The sequence below is a fragment of the Fomitiporia mediterranea genome (assembly GCF_000271605.1).
Source record: "Fomitiporia mediterranea MF3/22 unplaced genomic scaffold FOMMEscaffold_7, whole genome shotgun sequence".
Lineage (NCBI taxonomy): Eukaryota > Fungi > Basidiomycota > Agaricomycetes > Hymenochaetales > Hymenochaetaceae > Fomitiporia > Fomitiporia mediterranea.
Genome location: NW_006760392.1, coordinates 2,434,747 through 2,452,143, shown reverse-complemented (window position 1 = coordinate 2,452,143; position 17,397 = coordinate 2,434,747). Strand labels below are relative to the sequence as shown.

Below are 17,397 nucleotides of genomic sequence, written 5' to 3'. Positions count from 1 at the left end.
TGGGCTAATATTAGACCCTCATATAGTACTCGGAATTGGCGGGACGGCTTTAACTTCATGCTGTTTGTGACTACAAGGATCATTATATATTCCGAGGTCTGCCTGCTCTCACTACGCTGACTGTACTGTATCCAACGCTTCCCTCTTCTTGAATCGGTATCGTTGAGCATACACACTGTTATTCGACCAGAGCTAAAACCGGCACCAGCATTATGACTGCTATACCTACACAGAAAGTCAACGACCTTGCTAGGGATGGGTATGGGAAAGGGAAGAGTGAATATTATGATAAGTGAGTAATCGCTCTTTGACCATCCTATTGGATATATTCTATTGTTTACCATTAAACGTGAACAACTGATGCACCTATGCATTCATGCAGATCACGTCCTTCGTACAAACCCGAAGCGCTAGAGATTGTCCATAAAGCTCTCGGACCCAGGGAATCCATAAACGTTGTCGAGTATGTCGCGGTGAATCCTATCTCTTCTTATCCCATCGTCCTTCCGTCAAGACCCAAAACACGCTCAAATCTTTTACATATAGATTCGGTGCTGGAACAGGCATATTCACGCGCGCCCTCCTCTCGCACCCTTCCTTCCAATCAACCATCTCCGCACTCAAAGCCATCGAGCCTAGTGAAGACATGCGCGGCTTCTTCTCTAAAGCCGTTACGGACTCTCGAGTGAATATCGCGGAGGGGACGTTCGATAGTGCAACGGGTGTGGAGGATGGATGGGCGGATTTGATTGTTACCGCTCAGGTGCGTATATATGCGTGTGATTAATCTGATAAGTAAGTGTGAGCATGTTCGTATCTTGAAGGCGTTACATTGGTGTCCCGACTACGAAGCTGCCGCCAGGGAATTCGCGCGAGTCCTCAAACCAAACGGGATAACAGCATGTATCTGGAACCTCGAAGACCGGTGAGTATTTTATCGTCTTTATCATCCCCTTGTTCTAAATTCCTGACTGCTGTCAAATCAGTGACCGCGCCCGCTGGGTTGCCAACCTCCGCGATTCATTCGAAGCCAACAAAAATCGGCCTTCATACTATTCCGGACTCTGGCGTACCATCTTCTCCACGCCATCCTACGACCTGGACTTCTATCCACACGAAGAAACCGTCTTTTCATACACAATTCCCGCCACCGAGCAGACTGTGCAAGGCCGCATATGTAGCATTAGCTACATGGCGATCGAGCCTCCAGACGTACAGAAGAAGGCACGCGAAACGATACATGAGATTGTTGAGAAGGATGAGGAGAAAGTATGGATTGACAAAGAAAACGGAGTATTTGAGTATCCGTATAAGACGTCCGTTGTTGTTTTTCGCAGGAAGTGAGGAAAATGATATATTACGGTGATAAACTAGATGGATAGCTGCATGTAAAGAATCTAAAAACGTGTGCATATGTAGATTATGAAAATTACGCGATCTTATTACACGTAAATCCGTTCTTCTCCGACAGCTATTTTCTCATGTGAGGGAACCATGATCTCTCTCACTGCAGTTTATAAGTAGATGCACAACATTGAGCTGCACACGCTGAAAATGTCCTGTACACGACTAAGGCCCACGTTATCGAGGCACCATTCTCGACTTCTCCCTTACGCGAACGTAGCGTGTCTGCAACATAAGTGCCGATATTCGTCAATTATCTCACCTGCCCAAGAATCCCCGCTCAACACATGGATAACCCAAACTCTCCCTGTTACAAAAGAACACAATGACTTCCTCTCCGCCTCTAAGCTTGCTGATCTCTTCTGCACATTGCCCACTCGATCTCACACCTCCCAGACGCGCGCCTTCGCACCTGGAGCTTCACTAAGCCCTTTACATACTCTGGTGTTTTTCTATCCACGTTCGACAGAAGATCAACTCGGCACGGACAAGACAGATCGTGAATTTTGTCCGCCTGAGCCGTTTACGAGACGCATGTGGGCTGGTGGGACGTTTCGTTTTACTCATAATCGAACGGATGGAAGCTCGAATGGTCTGCAAGTTGGCAGAGAGGCGACAGCACGCGTGAAAATACCTAAGGTTGAGAAGAAGGGCTTTGAAAAGGGTTCACCAATGGTGTTCGTTCACCAAAATATCGATTACGCGCACAAGGGCGAAGAGGAACCACTCGTTAGTGAGGAGAGGATTCATGTGTATTTGCCTCGTGAGATGCGTGCCAATTCGAGGGTGGCACGAGAAGGTCTGCTTCATACATTCCTCAGGTTCGATTAGATCTCAATTTAAAATGCAATTTTATTGGTAGTCACTGGTTTACCTAAACTACATTACACCTTCTCGTGGACGCCATCCCCGACCACGCTGTTCCGTTTCTCCGCTTTAACATGGAATGGGCACTTGATCCATCTTGACCCCGAATATGCGCAGAACGAGGAAGGTTATCCAGGTATTTCCTAATTTGCCGCCCCATTCTCCATTCTTCAACCTTTCACATGCGCGTTCCTTGTCAGAACGGCTCGTCCACGGACCTCTCACAGCGCTTATGCTCGTAGAAGCGCTGTATCATGAAGGTTACTCCGGACGTATCGATAACTTCGTTTATCGCGCACGAAATCCTACGCTTGTAAACCGACGGCAGCATCTTCGTGGTGCATTCAGCCTGAATGGCGACAGCGCGATACTATGGGCGGAAGATGACGATGGCGTCGTGGGCATGACAGGCACTGTCGACTTGCTTGATCCTGTTTCAAGCAAGTTCTCTTAGTTACTCTACGGGTTGTTATCGACGCAGCGCAATGGGACTTGTAGACCGCGTTGAGGAATTCCAGCAAGTGCAATTAGTCCGGATTCAATCGTTCGCAGTGCAGGATTCGTAGACAGTCCACAGGGAAGTGGCGAACCTTCGCAACTCATCCAACGAGCTGGCTCAAAGAATCAATCCGAACTCCGCTGCAACGCATACACCAACACCAAAAGTGATCCACAAAAGCACATCCACGCAAGCGCCTGAGAAGTCGAGCACAAGGCAGTCTCGCACTGACTATCTAAGCACAGAATGATAAACAAACCGGCACAAGCGCAGAACGCAGCTAGAGAGATTTGTGCTTCTTCGCAGCATGGTAGACAGCTTACTCCACCACCATTCACATTGGCACACGGATTCGCACTACGCTCGGCATCGTTGGCATTGATGATGTTGTTGAGGAGTGGTGAATGAGCTTGAGCTTCGGTGTCCAAGTCTACAGGCGTCGATACTGTGGAGAGGTCTTCGTCCGATTCGGAGACGAGTTCTCTTCGCCCTGGGAAGTGTGTTTGGCTGTTGAGATAGGTGTTCATAGCCGTTATCGTGCGCAAGTCATCTTCTGAGGTTTCAGACATGTTGACCGTTGAGATTGGTTAGCGCACTCAGGTGTGGCCAGTCGAGAAACCAAGAAAAGACGATGAGCGAAGCAGTGTGAGCTAGTAGGAGGAAGCACAAGTGGAGGTGGATGAACGAGTGCTTGCGCCTGCACGACGAGGTGTGGCAAGGTGGCATGCATAGTCCTAGAGAGAGGCTGTAACGCTTTGATCTTGTCGAGAAGGAGACAGCTAGATCTCGCCACAGATGCATAGTACTGGTGCCACACGAGCCACCCAATCCAAGTAAAGGAAATCCTGCGTTTTTGACTCCTCTTGGACCATCTTTGCGCTACCAATTCAAAATCTTAAGAAATATCCATATACCTTCTATATAAGATATAACTCGGACTTAGCGGTACACTGTACAGAAGCTTGAACGCTTCGAGACGTCTTGATGATGTCGATCCCATTTCGCTTATCGGAGTACGAAACTTGAGATTCAGCACGGCGCGTTAATCACGTGGTATAAATCCATCATCTCTTCCTTGATCGAGAATCTAGAATACGAACATACATGGATAAACAATATCATTAGAAGGTAATTCTATGTACTATGTATAGTAACACAGATGTAAACATTGGATACACGAATCCGAAAAGTTAGGAAATGAGAATACAACAAATAAAGCGCTCCTCCGAAGTGGACAGTTTGGAAACGGTCAGGAAATGGGGATACAATAACAGTGACGCTCTTCCGAGGTGTACAGCGGAAAGGGACAACCTCAGACGGGTTGCTTGGTGCTCGATTTTGATATTGTGGTTCTTGTCCTCGAACCACTTGAGCCTGCTGAGGAGTTAACCCTGTTAAGAATAATTGTGTTCATATTAACATCAGACAGTTTGTAATGATGAGCCAAACTTACGACTTAAACTCCATCTTCTTGAGGTTTCCAAGAACGATCCCTCCACCAGTACCAGAAGACGAAGGAATATCCGAGCTGAGAGTGACGCGAACGCTGACGTCTTCCGAGCTCGTTTGGCGATGTTTCCGGATATTTAGAAGAAGACGTTGACTCCAGATACTCGCAGAAGCAATCCCGATACCGAGAGTGACTTCAATGTAGTCGGCCTAATTGGGAGGAATGTCGTCACGAGAGTTTTAAAAACGGAGTATGACTGTCACTGTTAAAATAAGATACGCACTCCACCGAAAACCCATACTAATTGATTAGCTAAGAAAGGTATGAATACCCTATGAATATTCCCGCGAGTTAGTCCTTGTAAGTTACGAGCGCATACTAAAATATACGTACATCCAAAAGAATAGAATTGAGTCTCGGACAAGGAAACGCAAAAATCCATAATGGCCCTTCTCGGACCACCATCGATGCAGCATTATTCCATTCGTTTGCACAGCTTTGTACAATGCGAGGACGACCAGTATCAACTCCGCTATAAGGCATGGGATCCAGAAATACTTGAACAAAATCGGTACGTTCACGTGGAAACACATATTATGTTCGGATGCTTTTCCAAGGTTGACAAACACAGCTGGTATCAGACAGAAACAAAAATGAGATCAGCGGGTACAATTCATGTGGAATGATTTTGATCCGTCTTACCCTTCTCTACTACCATTATCTTAATATATATGCCGCACATTGATCCAGCTGTCGCCACTGTTGAGGCAACTAACGTGGTAACAACCGTTTTGCATTTACTGAACATCGCGAAGAGGCGCAGTTCTAATGTTACTAGAGCAGGCCGTCGATGATTAGAATGAAACGGAAATGCTTAAAAAATGAGGTCTCTTACAATGAGATAGAAATCCAATTATTGATCCCGCTGTCCATTGAAAGCGTGTCCATGCAAGACCTGCTTCCAAATTTCTCAGTAACTGAACTGAAATAAATAGCAGAGTTAGATATAACGAACATCTGTGCAGAAAATATAATGTCAGCTCCAAATGACAACATCAGTGGGCATAGTACAGTGCAACTAACAACTGGAACGGTGGATGTCAGCTGCTTACACATGCTTCAAAAGTATATTACGTACATTGGTTGGTACTTCTCGGAGGAAGAGAACTGTATCATAGTCAGTCACCTGAGACTTGAGCAAGGTAGCTTGATAACGCACCAATATTTATAAAGCTAATGCATATAGCAACGGGTTAGTGCGCCCCAATAACGAAGCCAGAGAGAATGCATACAGAAGCGTCATGAGTGTGAAATATCGAAGCTGTGAATTCCTATGAGCGCTGTCGTCTTCCCGAGATAGCCATCATAAAAAGCGTATACTGACGAAAAGAAATAGTATTTTGCCATAACTGAACGGGCTCAGCTGATAAGGAGAACTTCCTCAGTACACGTACAAAGAGCAAATGAAGTATGTGTACCCAAATCAACATCACTTCATCGTCGAAGGTGATTACTTGCAACACCACCATGCATTCAGCCAAAGTTGTAACTCGAAAGCAAACCAAGAAACCTGCTCACGCAGCTCGTAAAGGTACATGACCAATGACGATACTGACGTTAAGTTTCAGCACTCCCCACCGCAGCAGAAGAGACACGAGTATACGCGACTCACAGTGGCACCATTTTGTGATTTGGATAACCTGAATGGTGTGCTCGATACCGCTAAACGTATCAATGTTCACCATGTTCTATAGTGACGGCGGTAGGATAGATCGAGCTCGAGTAAAGGGAATCCACAAGTCAAAGTCGGGAATAGGTACTGCATCCAAGTAACGCTTTCTGAGCTGCGACAGGTGTGGAGAATCACTTTATGTCGCTGGAGGTCAGAAGGACTAGCTTCGGAAATATTTAAATACATCCTCAATCTAGAGATGGTCCGAAAGATTGAAGATGACTGTCGAAGTCTTCTGTGTCCAAGAGCACACCCCAGCGCGTGATGGACGAAAGGAGAAATCAAAGAAGTATTTACGTGGGATTCCGAAGATGCTTCAAGTAAAGTTGACAGTCCCTGGACCACAGGCTTCTAGAGAGAACGGCGGTATCAATGGGATGAGCCGTCACTGTCCGTACTAGACTAAGATAGTCCGCCGATGAAGGTTGATCACATGGCGATTGGTTTCCCAAGGCGTCGGGAACTGCCATGTGAATACATAGAAATAGAAAACGCGACAGTGAAGACGAATCTAACTAGCAATGGACAACGCTCCGAGCTGAATACATCTGAACGAACTGAACACAGAACAGGACCCGAGCTTGGTCTAGTCACCTGACTTCACTGCGATTCGGACGCGATCTAAATAAATAGATGCCTTTGCCCTCCGATCAAATCTAATAGTAATACCGCATCGCCAGCGCGCGAAGATCAGGGTGGGTTCGTGACGACAAAAAATACTTGCCGCGACCACCACCACCACCACCATCTCCTCACTTCACACAGCATGAAATTTTGCAGAAGCTGGTATTATTACACTAATCATAAACATGAGCACTTTAATTGGTCATTCTTGGATAAGCTCCGCTGAAGACAGTGGTCTCAACTTTGCTTGAGTGCTACCTTGGGCCCTTCGACCAGATATTCCGAGTTCAATCATTATTAGAAATCTTGGCCTGCCGAAGGTACGATTTGCTCTGTCGATTTACATACAATATGTTGGGTGGATCGACCGTATACCACCCCACAAGCATATCCAGAATGTCTATAATATTGTCGCTTTGCAAGACAACTCCCACCCTTATCTCTCTCGGGCAGTAGAAGTGGTATGGTCACATCTGTCGTTAGCTCGAATGCTTTCTCACCAAGTGTGAGAGTAAAGCCAAGTCCGAAAAGAATTCAAGGCACGTTTGTTGAGAAACGTTACTCAAAATGGGTCAACGTGGTATTCGCATCGATTGGAATACGAAGGCGACGAAGTCCGTGATCTTTGTAACTCCGAAGCCTCGGCGAAGTTAGTAACTTCTGCACCGCAGAAGACCAAAAACTGTTAGACTCTAAAGGAAGACGAAGAGGAATAAGAAGAACAGAATTGCAACGAGATATCAGCGCTGATGCTATTCTGGTGCTGCCTTGATCGGCATCTATCCGCCGTTCTCGATCCAAAAGACTTTGAAACTTTCAACCGGACAAATAAATTCTACTACTCCCCTTATTCATTTGGTTGCCTCGGCGTTTGATGTAACCAATGAAGGGAAACTATTGTGTTGTGGCTTGATACATACGAGGGCTCTATCCGACTCGGAAATGTGGGTCCTTCTTGGACGAGCGCATCTTGCTTCGCTGATACTGCTGACCTCTCGCAGATTGTCTTCTGATAAGTCGTGGCTGTAACGATTGAAACCTGTTGAAAACAAAACGGGTTGGTGTAACGAAAATGTGCAAGCCGAAAAGCTGGATTACTGGTAACCGGACCAACTCAGATTGATCACAAAATGCAAGACTAGAACAGAAGACACGGTAACTAAACCATTGTAGTTGTTCCAAGGCACACAACACATTACATTCCTTTCTTCTCCAGCATTGCATCCAATTGTTCAGTTGGTGCTGAGATGAGCAGTCGTTGGCATAGAATTAGCGCAAGGCCTATGCATGTATGCTTGCATGAGTGTTTAGACTCTACGTAGAGCCGACTTCAAAATCAGTAAAGATGCCAGATAAACAGTTAATAATACATTCCATAGAGTTTATTACGACAATAATCAAGCACCTATATGCACAAGATTGACCCATCGTTCAGTCTGAATCCCCTCCCTCGCTTTCAGCTCCAAAGCTGCTTTGCGAAGACCCCCAGCTGCCCTCTTATACTTCACCTCTTCCTCCTCACATACGTTTATGTACTCATAAACAGCCTTAGCAAACGTAGGACCATCCGTATCAAGTAGCTCCCACATCGAACCGATTACGCTTCGGAAACCTGAAAATTGCATGGCCGCTGCAAGGTGAAGAACCTCGTCATGAGCACCATTGTGAGACTGTTCCGCAGTATGACAGGCAGAAAGAAACGCAAACTCCGCATTTGGAAGACTGGTCTGGATGATATCGAGCATCGTTAGCCCACCACCCGATAAGTTGAATGAAGAGTTGAAAGGACTTGAACTCAAGAAGCCGTGACAAACAAAATGGACCCATGGCGCTTCCTGGACAGCTTTGATCGCTTCATCACGAGACGCTTTCTTTCCGACGAGTAATTTGGTACCCATTCTGCAATTCCGGATATTGGAAATTTCCTGCTTAGCCGACCAAAGTGAGGTATCTCCGATAACCAGCACCGTCGGATCGTCTTCGTGGCCTCCTGACCGTGCATTTATGAGGGCTCCGAGCGATGGCGTATATGACGAGATATAATCATCCAATAGGTATTTCCTGGTGCCGTCGGCATCCTCAAATGGCCCTGCTGCATGGAACGGAAGCGCGGACAACACGGATGTAGGACACCACCAGATGCGGGAGCCTTTGGTCACTCCAATTTTTTCAAGTTCAATGACGACCTTGGAAACAACTCTATCCCATATCATCTTCATCGCTTCACGAAGCTTTTTATCATAAGCACTCGAATCGGCGTTGAACCTTCGGCGCGTCCCCACAAGCTCTTGGCACAGACTGATACTATCCTCGTAAAACTCATTGTCTAACGGAACACAGGTCACCGACGGGTCATCGCGCGCGAGAATGATGAGACAATCGGAACGGTGTTTGCAGTGGTTAACCATGATAACGGGACCTTCCGAAGCTGCTTGCTGCAGTACCCTGAATGGTGTAGCTTCAAGGAAGCTCTCGAAACCTGGAACGCTTCGAATCTTAGCAATGACTTCCTCTTGCTCACTAGAAAGTCGTTTCTTCAACTTTAGCAGGTCATCAAATGATATCCGGTCTGTTCTGACGCCCGGGCCGATTGATCCATTGTCGTTCATGATGGAACCGGGCATCAATGCAGCGTGAGTTGATCCAGAGGAGTCCTGAAACTGCGTAACTGTGACCAGAGAAAGCCCCTCCCCAGCTCAAGTATCTCAATGGCTTGTTCCAATTCATTTTTATGTATTGCATAGGAAGCGGCCTCCAAAGCGAGCAAGCTGTGCTTATTGTTTTCGATGAGGAAATCATGTTGTTCATGGAGGGTTGGACTTATAGTGAGAGCGTGTTGTAGTATCGATATTGCTATCCTGTAAGCTGTAAAAGCTGTGCTGTGATCGCGCAGTCGTGCAAGTGACTCCCATGTACGTGCTGCAGCAAGGCGATCTGATACTCCTGAAAATGCATGGACGGTACCGAGCTCCAGTAGTTGCATGCATTCTTCATACTCCTCCACACACCACCGTTGCTTGATTCGCATATTCAAGAAACCTGCCAGATCAATTAGAGAGGCAGAACGCTGAGGATGGCCTTCGGAGAGAAATTCCAGAGCGGCTCGGCTCAACTCGATGGTTTTTTCTAGGACTTCCATCCTCTCATATAGCAAATATCGACTGGACAAGGCAGTTGCAAGGTTGAAAAGGGACATATAACGATGAGGATGGCCTTCGGGGCGAAGCTCCAGAGCAGCTCGATGCAACTCGATTGTTTCCTCGAGGTCCTCTGTCTTTCTGTGTCGTTCATACCGAATATTCAGGGAAGTCGCTAGGTTGTTGAGACACATCGAACAATCATGATGGCCTTCGGAAAGCTCTACGGCAGCTCGGTTCAATTCAATGGCTTCCTCAAGGTCTTCAGTCCTTCCATACCGTGCATATCGGACAGATAGGGAAACTGCAAGGCTGCAGAGATACGTTGGACGGTCAGGGTCATTCACAGGGTAAAGCTCAAGGGCGGCTCGTTGTAACTCGATAGCTTCCCCGAGGTCCCCAATCCTTCCATGCTGCTCATATCGCATGCGCAGCGAAGCTGCGAGGACCTGGAGAGACACAAACTGACGAGGATAGCCTTCAGACCGTAGCTCGAGGGCGGCTCGTTCCAATTCAATGGCGTCCTCAAGGTCCTTAGGATTCCCGAGCTGCTCGAATCGAATGGACAGTGAAATCGCAACTTCGATGAGAGATATAGAACGGCCAGGATGGCCTTCACGGCAAACGTCAAGGCAGGCTTGGTGTAGCTCGATGGCCTCGTTTAGGTCTTCAATCCGTCCATGGCGCTCAAATCGGTTGCGTAAAGAGAGTGCAAGACTGCTGAGAGACGTGGAACGATCAGGATGGCCTTCGGGACGAAGGTCGAGGGCGGCTCTGTTCAGTTTGATGGCCTCATTAAGGTCCTCAATCCTTCCATGCTGCTGATATCGGGTGTGCAAGGAATTTGCAGGGCTGTCGAAAAATGTAGAACGTTCAGGGTGGATTTCGGAGCGAAGCTCGAGGGCGGCCCGGTGTAGCTCGATGTCCTTGTTCAGATCCTCAGTCCTGCTGCGCCATGGATGTCGGGAGCACAGGGAAGCTACAAGGCTGCCGAAACACTCAAAATAATCAGGGTCGTCTACAGGATGTAACTTGAGGGCGGATCGGTATAACTCTTTAGCCTCCTCAGCGTCCTCAGTCCTTCCATGCCACTCATTTCTGGTGGTAAGGGAAAGCGCAAGGATGCTGAGCGTCCAGAAGCGAAGGGAATGACCTTCGGAGCAAAGATTGAGAGCAGCTCGAAGCAGCTCGATGGCCTCCTCAAAATCCTCAGTCCTTCCATGCCGTTCGTATTGGCCGTGCAAGGAAATTGCAAGGAGGTTGAGAGACATAAAACGATCAGGATTACCCACAGGACAGAGCTCAAGGGCGGCTCGGAGCAGCTCAATGGCCTCGCCAACATCCTCAGCCCTTCCATACCGTTTGTAGCGGGTGTGCAGGGATCTCGCGAGGTTGTTGAGTGACATAGAGCGAAAAGGATGGCCTTCGGGGCGAAGCTCGAGGGCGGCACGATGTAATTCGATAGCCTCCTCAATGTCTTTAATTCTGTTCTGTTCTTCGTATCGTCTGTGTAGATAAGCTCCAAGGTTATTGAGATGAAAAAAAAAGGAACGATTAGGGAGGCCTCTGGGGCAACGGTCCAGAGCGGTTCGTTCGAGCACAATAGCTTCTTCTACATTGTCCACTTGTCTCCATGTCTTGAATTGTCTTGAAATGAAAAGGAGCACAACTATACAGCAAACCAGAGCTATTAGGATGCCCCGGCACAAGTTCCAGAGCAGTAGAAATGTAATCAATATCACCCTTGATCTCCGCCTGTTCCTCCGGTTGCGCAAAGCACTTGCAGTGTTCAAGAGCCGGATCTTCATGTGTTTTGGGATCATGTTAATGATCCTGCATAGCAGCAGCTGTCCCCGATTTGCTTCCATCATCAGTGTGCCCTGTTCTAGCAACAAAATATCAAAATACAATCCTTACAGCAAAAAGAAGTTAGTATACTGATCAAAGATGCTTTACCTAGGTAATATTAGTAATGGCCTGATACTGGTGAGCGAAGCGCATATAGTCACTCTCCCACCATCCATCCCTACATTTTCGTAGAATAGCGAGCAGTAGCGTTTAAGCACAGTCCAGTCTACGAGCTCCAGTTCTCCTATTCATCCACGAAGGACAGAGAGAAAAAATTATTAATCAGTGATAGTACAGCATTTTGTACACACCTGTGAAAGTAAAGAGTTTAGGAGGGGCCTGGCAACAAACTATATCAATAAGCCTTTCGCTGGTTTGACATTCGCACAAAACCGGACAGAATAGAATAGACCTCATCCGGAAAGTAAGAAATCTCGTCTGATACCACCCACGCCCAAGCCTTCGCTCTATCTTTCAAGAAAATGTTAAGTTCGATAGTCCATCCATCTATGCAAAGTTGTCCTTTAACGAGAAGAGGCAAGTCACTCTCCGGGTTTCGTAGTTCTATTATTCCTTGCTTGATATCACGGAAGAAAGTTTCTAGTTTCAGAGATATGTCCTTCCTTTTTCGATTCTGTCGTTGGTCCGTCGAGCGAGTAATGTGAAGGTAGCGTTCTGGTCAGATGGATGATGTTGGAATGAGGAGCTTGGTCAAAAGCACGACGCGCACGACCTCCCACTTCAGTATTATCGGTAGTTGCGACAGTAGCAGAGTTGGAATCAGAGTAGTTATAGCTCAGAGCAATAGCTGAAATCAGAACAAGAAACAACGTGAAGGTAGCGAAGCGGACCAAGGGATGGCCAGAGGAAAGAAACGGTAGAGCGAGAACTGTCGAGACAAAGAAACGAGAAAGGTCTGACTATATGCGAAGCCGATGCATGATGTAGCCTTCACGAGCACTTTGTACTGCAAGGACAACATTCGAGAGTACCTGCGCGCTTTGGGATCATCGAGTAAGAAGTTTCTAAAGCGTTTATATATCGCGTGATCCCGAAAATGTTCTCACGGTTACCAGCTGCCAGCAGCGCATTAACGTAGTCCGTCGTCAGTTCCAGTTATCCTCAATCAGGATGACTGTTGAGGTGACGCTTTAGAGCAGCCCTTTCTGACTCGATGGCCTCCTCAAGCCCCTTGGTGCTTCTATACTGCTCGAATCGAGTGAGCAGGGGAACTGTGAGGCTGCTGAGAAAGAAATGCCAATCAGGATGAGTGCAAGGAGTTTGCAAGGTTACCAAGAGACATATGACGATCGGGTGTTCTTCGGGTCGAAGCTCTAGAGCAGCCGTGTCTAGCTCGATGGCCTCCTCCAAGATCCTTACTCATCTCATACTGCTTGTATCTGGTACACAGGTAAGTTGCTAGGTTTCTGAGAGAAATAGATTGATTAGGGTGGTCTTTAGTGTGAAGCACCAGAGCAACTTGTTCCAACTCGATGGCCTCCTCAAGGTCTTTGCTCCTTCCATGCTGTTCGTATCGAGTGCACAGAGAAGTTGCAAGGCTACTGAGAGAGGCATAACGATCAGGATGGTCTTCGAGGCGGAGTTCCAGAGCAGCTCGTTCCAACCCGATGGCCTCCTCAAGGTCTTCGCTCCTTCCATGATGCTCTTATCGGTCGTATAGAGAAGCCGCAACGTTGTTTAGACAGGTAGAATGATCTGGATGACCCATCAGGGCAAAGCTTGAGAGCAACCTGGAGCAACTTGATGGCCTCCTGAAGGTACTCGGTCCTTCCAAACTCTCCAAATCGAGTGAACTCGGAAATTGCAAGATTGGTGAGAGCGATGGAACTATCAGGATGGCCTTCAGGTAAAAAGCTCCACATAAGCTCGTTCCGACCCAATGGCTTCTTCCATATATTCTATTCATCCCCATCTCTTGTATTGTTTTTACAAAGAAGTGTTGCAAGGTTATACAATAAAGTTGGATCAATTAGGATACCCTGCAGATTGACGATTGAGAGTAATTCGACTGTAATCAATCGGACTTTTCAAGTTCTTCCCGATCCCCGGATTGTTTGAAGTGCTTCTAGTGTACAGATGGAGGTAGGTACTAAGTAAGTCACGTGTAGTATTATGTAAAGATTGTTCCAACCTTTATCAGTGCACTTTATAGCCAACAACACATCGTGCCAATGTAATTTATCTATTATATGCTATAGATTTCATTGTAAAAATTTTATGGAAAAAACTACAAGTGTTCAGTAGTATTTGTTGCATGAAAGAGTGGTAGTGCTGATCCTTCCCACGCACGTGACTTACTTAGCACCTACCTCCATCTGTAGAATGGCTAGGTTGTAATATTTTCAAGATCTGTCATAGTGGATAAAGATTTTCAAGTGCATTTTCAACTGCAGCACGACTTGTTTCCAGGTCTTGTAAGCTTCAGCTACTGACTTTGTCAAAATGGTAGATGCTGTTCAGCAAATCCTGAATTCATGCTCAAGATTTCATTCCAAGACAGATGTATGATCGACTGAACCCCAGATTGAGACACGCTACATTAGTACATAAACCTTGACTAGACTGGAATGTTCGGAATCTCATTGAAACGGGACAAGAACTTGAAGAAGGGTCCAAGCCAAGCCAAGCAGAGTCTAACTTGACAGCCAATCAAAGAACGTATGTATGTATTTAATAATATATATTACCCGACCAATGAACAGAAAGTGGATGAGAAAAATCCCGAAAAAAAAGCGAACGAAAGAGTTTAACATTGTCGTGAGTGAAAAAAAGACACAGGACAGATAAATATTAATTTCGTATTTATGTATTTAATTTAAAGTCGCTGTGGTGTCCAATTCGGTACGATACGAGCCACGAGACGGTCAAATGCTAGTAATACTTCGCGTGCTGAGGGACGAGCAGAGTAGGAGGCGTTGAGCATGGGTTGAGCTAGTTGGACGAGACAGGGGAGGTCATGGCCGGATAACTGGAAAACGATAAATAGAGCATAGACAAAAATTGTCATAAGTAAGGGTTAAGTAACGCATTTGAACGTTGGTTCGAACACTTACTTTACAAGCTCGGAGGATAACGACAGCCAACGCCCACACGTCTACCTTAAAGGGGTCTGACTCTTCACCACGTTCAAGCTCTGGAGGGACTTCTGTTCCTTTACACCCGGATATTCGAGGCGGTGTCGACTTGTCAGTATATCTCCGACTCAGCTCAAAGTCAATGTAACTGTAACGCCCGTGGAAGTCCGTGAGAATGTTACGGAGCGAAACATCGAGATGTACAATTCCATGCGCGTGCATGAATGCTAGGCCCTGCAATAGCTATTAGAATGGAAGAAGGTTCATAGAACAGAAGTGTATATGCCTCAATGCATTGTCGGACGGCTCGTAAAAAGTCAATGGGAGGACACGGCCTACACGGGTCAATAATCTCGGAAGACCACTCTTCCTGGACAATAAACGCCACGTCTGACTCGGGCACTTCAATAAGGTCAAGAACGGCTACATGGGACACATAGAGATACACATCAGGTAAGCAAAGGAGCTACGCAATAAAGTATGCCTCCTGTAAGCGGCAAGGATCACTCACGGATCGTATGGTTCATCGGATCATCACGAAGCGGAGGAGCCGATAGCATACGAATGACCTCATACTGTCGGCTCCGAAGACATACAGCCTTGACCACGAAACGCTTCCCATCGAATATACGCGTCCCACGAAAAAGGTTGTCAGGCTAAAAATAAGAAGAGAGAGACCCAGAAAGTTAGACTGGCTTTGTCGTGGGGTGTTGTGAAGCGGGTTAGAATAGCGTTTGATTCACCAGCCCGGCATCTTTGCATAGTGCATCTGGATTCGCTCGACAAGCCCGAGCATAGCCTTGCCTGTGACAGACGTTTGTAGGTATTGAACCTTGAAAGACACGTTCATAGTACTGTCTTGCGTCTCGTGCCGTGTCCAAACGATAACCACGCTGCTCGAAGAGCTTTCTATAGCATTCCCAATTGGGTGTGATCCGACCATTTAGCTCGTCTTCGTCGAGAGAAGAGACGGACGAAGATGAGAGATAAGAGTCTCTACTTGACGAGGACGAGGCAGAGTGGTTACGGGGACGCATGACGAGCACCGAGTCTAATAATCTCTAGATTATACAGAGGGAAACAGTTGTACTGAGCGGATTAACAACATGGGAAGATGGACAAGGTAGGTGGCTTATATCCTTATAGACACCCGAGTCGGGGGAGAGGCCTGAACGAAAGCACAGATTAGGAGGCATTCGGCAAGTGATAGAGCAACAGGTGAAGATTGGGAGGACTTTTTTGAGTGTATAGCCGTTGAGGAGCGTAGGATCGGTACCGAATGCGGTAGAAAGTCAAACACGCCTTCTGACATTTCGTCAGGGCTAGGCAGAAAGAGGGAAAGGTATTCGCTGATGTCTGGGCAGTATTGAGTAACCGCCGACGACGACCCGGAGAGAAGGCCATGATTGAACGGTGGCAAAATACGATTGAGGAGTTGGATTCCCAGCGAGAAGGAGCGCCTGTGCTGGCCCCCGTGAAACCACCGAACGCTCTACCCAGTAAGGATATTCGGTGTGGGAGAATGAGAGCAGAAAGCGGTAGACCGTGCCTCAACGTGGCGACGAGCAGAGATTCTGCAGACGGCTGTACTTTACGGCGCCCTCGGACATGAAATACCGGAGCCGCATTTGGATATCGATACCCACGCACTTGGCGGAACACGTGCCTCGTGTCACGCTTCAATTCTTACTGCAGTAGGTTTACCTTACTCCAAACCACAATGGCCTGGCAGCAGTACTCGCATTACCACCCTCACCCTCAAACGTATCCACAGCTCTACCCGCAACATGAACAATACGCTCACAACTACCATCAGTGGTATGGCTACTATCAGCAGCAGGCACAGCAACAGCGCCAGGTTGCCCCAATTCCGCACGCTCCGCCAGCAGCAACAGCATCAACAACAGTAACTGCACCCATTCCAACCGCTACACAAACCCCAGCCACGAGTACTACCTCATTCTCTCAATTCGATCCGACCAAGCCAAATCCGGCATTCAACACGACGTTTGTCCAGCAATCGGTCGGCGGTGTCGGTTCTAGTTCGGGCAGCGCACGAGGTCCACGGAGGCAGTCCCAGCTCAAGGGACTTTTCTCAAAAGAATGTGAGCAGATCTTAAAGTTATAGCTGTACCTTCCTTCTTTCATTATGCAGAAGTGGAGTCGTGTGCTCTGTCTATTCTCATACTCATACCGATAGTACGAGTGTGAGTATCTGTCGGTGTTGTGTTACTGTACCGCTGATCTGGCACACCGAGCGTCTGGGTGCTATGTATCGTCCGAGGACTATCCGGTCATTGTCGGTCATATAGCTATTCATAGTTTCCTCGGAGGCAATGCTGTTAAAAGCTTTCTGGTCGAATTTGATATTTTGCTTGCTTCATGACGTGGTTTGGGACGTATACTCACACATTTGACAGTACCAAAGCTCATGTACGGGTTCGGCGATGACAAGCAGGTCGCAAATGACTCCGTGGCCGTCATGGAAGAAATCCTTATTGAATACATCGTTGACGTGGTGCGTCATGCTCTCCCTTTCCTTTGTTGATTGCAACACCCTGACCTTCTTTCTACACATCTTTAGTGTCAGACTGCGCTCGCACCTACACGAAGAAGCCGTCTACACATAGAGGATTTACGACGTGCGCTGTCACGATCTGGTGACGCGAAGAAGCTTGCCCGTATGGAAGAACTTCTCTTCATGCAAGAAGACATCAAGCGAGCGAGAAAACAGTTTGAAG

At 47.1% G+C, this 17,397-nt stretch overlaps 7 protein-coding genes across 7 annotated transcripts; 3 read left to right on the top strand and 4 right to left on the bottom strand.

Moving 5' to 3' along the window:
• Positions 1-212: 212 nt before the first annotated feature.
• Positions 213-1,344, top strand: FOMMEDRAFT_157513 (S-adenosyl-L-methionine-dependent methyltransferase; the record flags this gene model as incomplete). The annotated part of the gene is made up of 5 exons (XM_007267649.1): positions 213-292; positions 383-463; positions 547-763; positions 825-925; positions 987-1,344. 5 exons carry the CDS (start codon positions 213-215, stop codon positions 1,342-1,344), a joined length of 837 nt encoding a protein of 278 aa, XP_007267711.1.
• A 123-nt stretch (positions 1,345-1,467) lies between these two features.
• FOMMEDRAFT_21048 (uncharacterized protein) lies at positions 1,468-2,787 on the top strand. The gene is made up of 3 exons (XM_007267648.1): positions 1,468-2,203; positions 2,267-2,407; positions 2,472-2,787. Exons 1-3 carry the CDS (start codon positions 1,555-1,557, stop codon positions 2,723-2,725), a joined length of 1,044 nt encoding a protein of 347 aa, XP_007267710.1. The 5' UTR covers positions 1,468-1,554; the 3' UTR covers positions 2,726-2,787.
• Positions 2,788-3,884: 1,097 nt separating this feature from the next.
• On the bottom strand, positions 3,885-6,381 carry FOMMEDRAFT_147311 (uncharacterized protein). Its single transcript, XM_007267647.1, has 13 exons — positions 5,893-6,381; positions 5,799-5,831; positions 5,699-5,733; positions 5,605-5,643; positions 5,513-5,541; positions 5,440-5,453; positions 5,355-5,387; positions 5,116-5,175; positions 4,923-5,054; positions 4,614-4,851; positions 4,504-4,552; positions 4,224-4,429; positions 3,885-4,161 (listed from the first exon to the last, which is right to left on the bottom strand). Exons 1-13 carry the CDS (start codon positions 5,963-5,965, stop codon positions 4,083-4,085), a joined length of 1,020 nt encoding a protein of 339 aa, XP_007267709.1. The 5' UTR covers positions 5,966-6,381; the 3' UTR covers positions 3,885-4,082.
• A 1,592-nt stretch (positions 6,382-7,973) lies between these two features.
• On the bottom strand, positions 7,974-9,175 carry FOMMEDRAFT_157509 (uncharacterized protein; the record flags this gene model as incomplete). The annotated part of the gene is made up of 2 exons (XM_007267646.1): positions 7,974-9,096; positions 9,156-9,175. 2 exons carry the CDS (start codon positions 9,173-9,175, stop codon positions 7,974-7,976), a joined length of 1,143 nt encoding a protein of 380 aa, XP_007267708.1.
• A 24-nt stretch (positions 9,176-9,199) lies between these two features.
• On the bottom strand, positions 9,200-13,444 carry FOMMEDRAFT_157508 (uncharacterized protein; the record flags this gene model as incomplete). The annotated part of the gene is made up of 10 exons (XM_007267645.1): positions 9,200-11,337; positions 11,396-11,515; positions 11,731-11,805; positions 11,873-11,900; positions 11,950-12,236; positions 12,292-12,450; positions 12,554-12,637; positions 12,710-12,793; positions 12,855-13,213; positions 13,287-13,444. 10 exons carry the CDS (start codon positions 13,442-13,444, stop codon positions 9,200-9,202), a joined length of 3,492 nt encoding a protein of 1,163 aa, XP_007267707.1.
• An 893-nt stretch (positions 13,445-14,337) lies between these two features.
• Positions 14,338-15,869, bottom strand: FOMMEDRAFT_21045 (kinase-like protein). The gene is made up of 5 exons (XM_007267644.1): positions 15,400-15,869; positions 15,168-15,312; positions 14,943-15,079; positions 14,636-14,890; positions 14,338-14,550 (listed from the first exon to the last, which is right to left on the bottom strand). The coding sequence occupies exons 1-5, from the start codon at positions 15,691-15,693 to the stop codon at positions 14,398-14,400; spliced, it is 984 nt and encodes a 327-aa protein (XP_007267706.1). The 5' UTR covers positions 15,694-15,869; the 3' UTR covers positions 14,338-14,397.
• An 840-nt stretch (positions 15,870-16,709) lies between these two features.
• On the top strand, positions 16,710-17,384 carry FOMMEDRAFT_56126 (uncharacterized protein; the record flags this gene model as incomplete). The annotated part of the gene is made up of 3 exons (XM_007267643.1): positions 16,710-16,761; positions 17,077-17,174; positions 17,241-17,384. Coding segments are annotated over 3 exons (294 nt in total), but the record flags the coding sequence as incomplete, so codon positions are not given.
• Between the last annotated feature and the right edge of the window lie 13 nt (positions 17,385-17,397).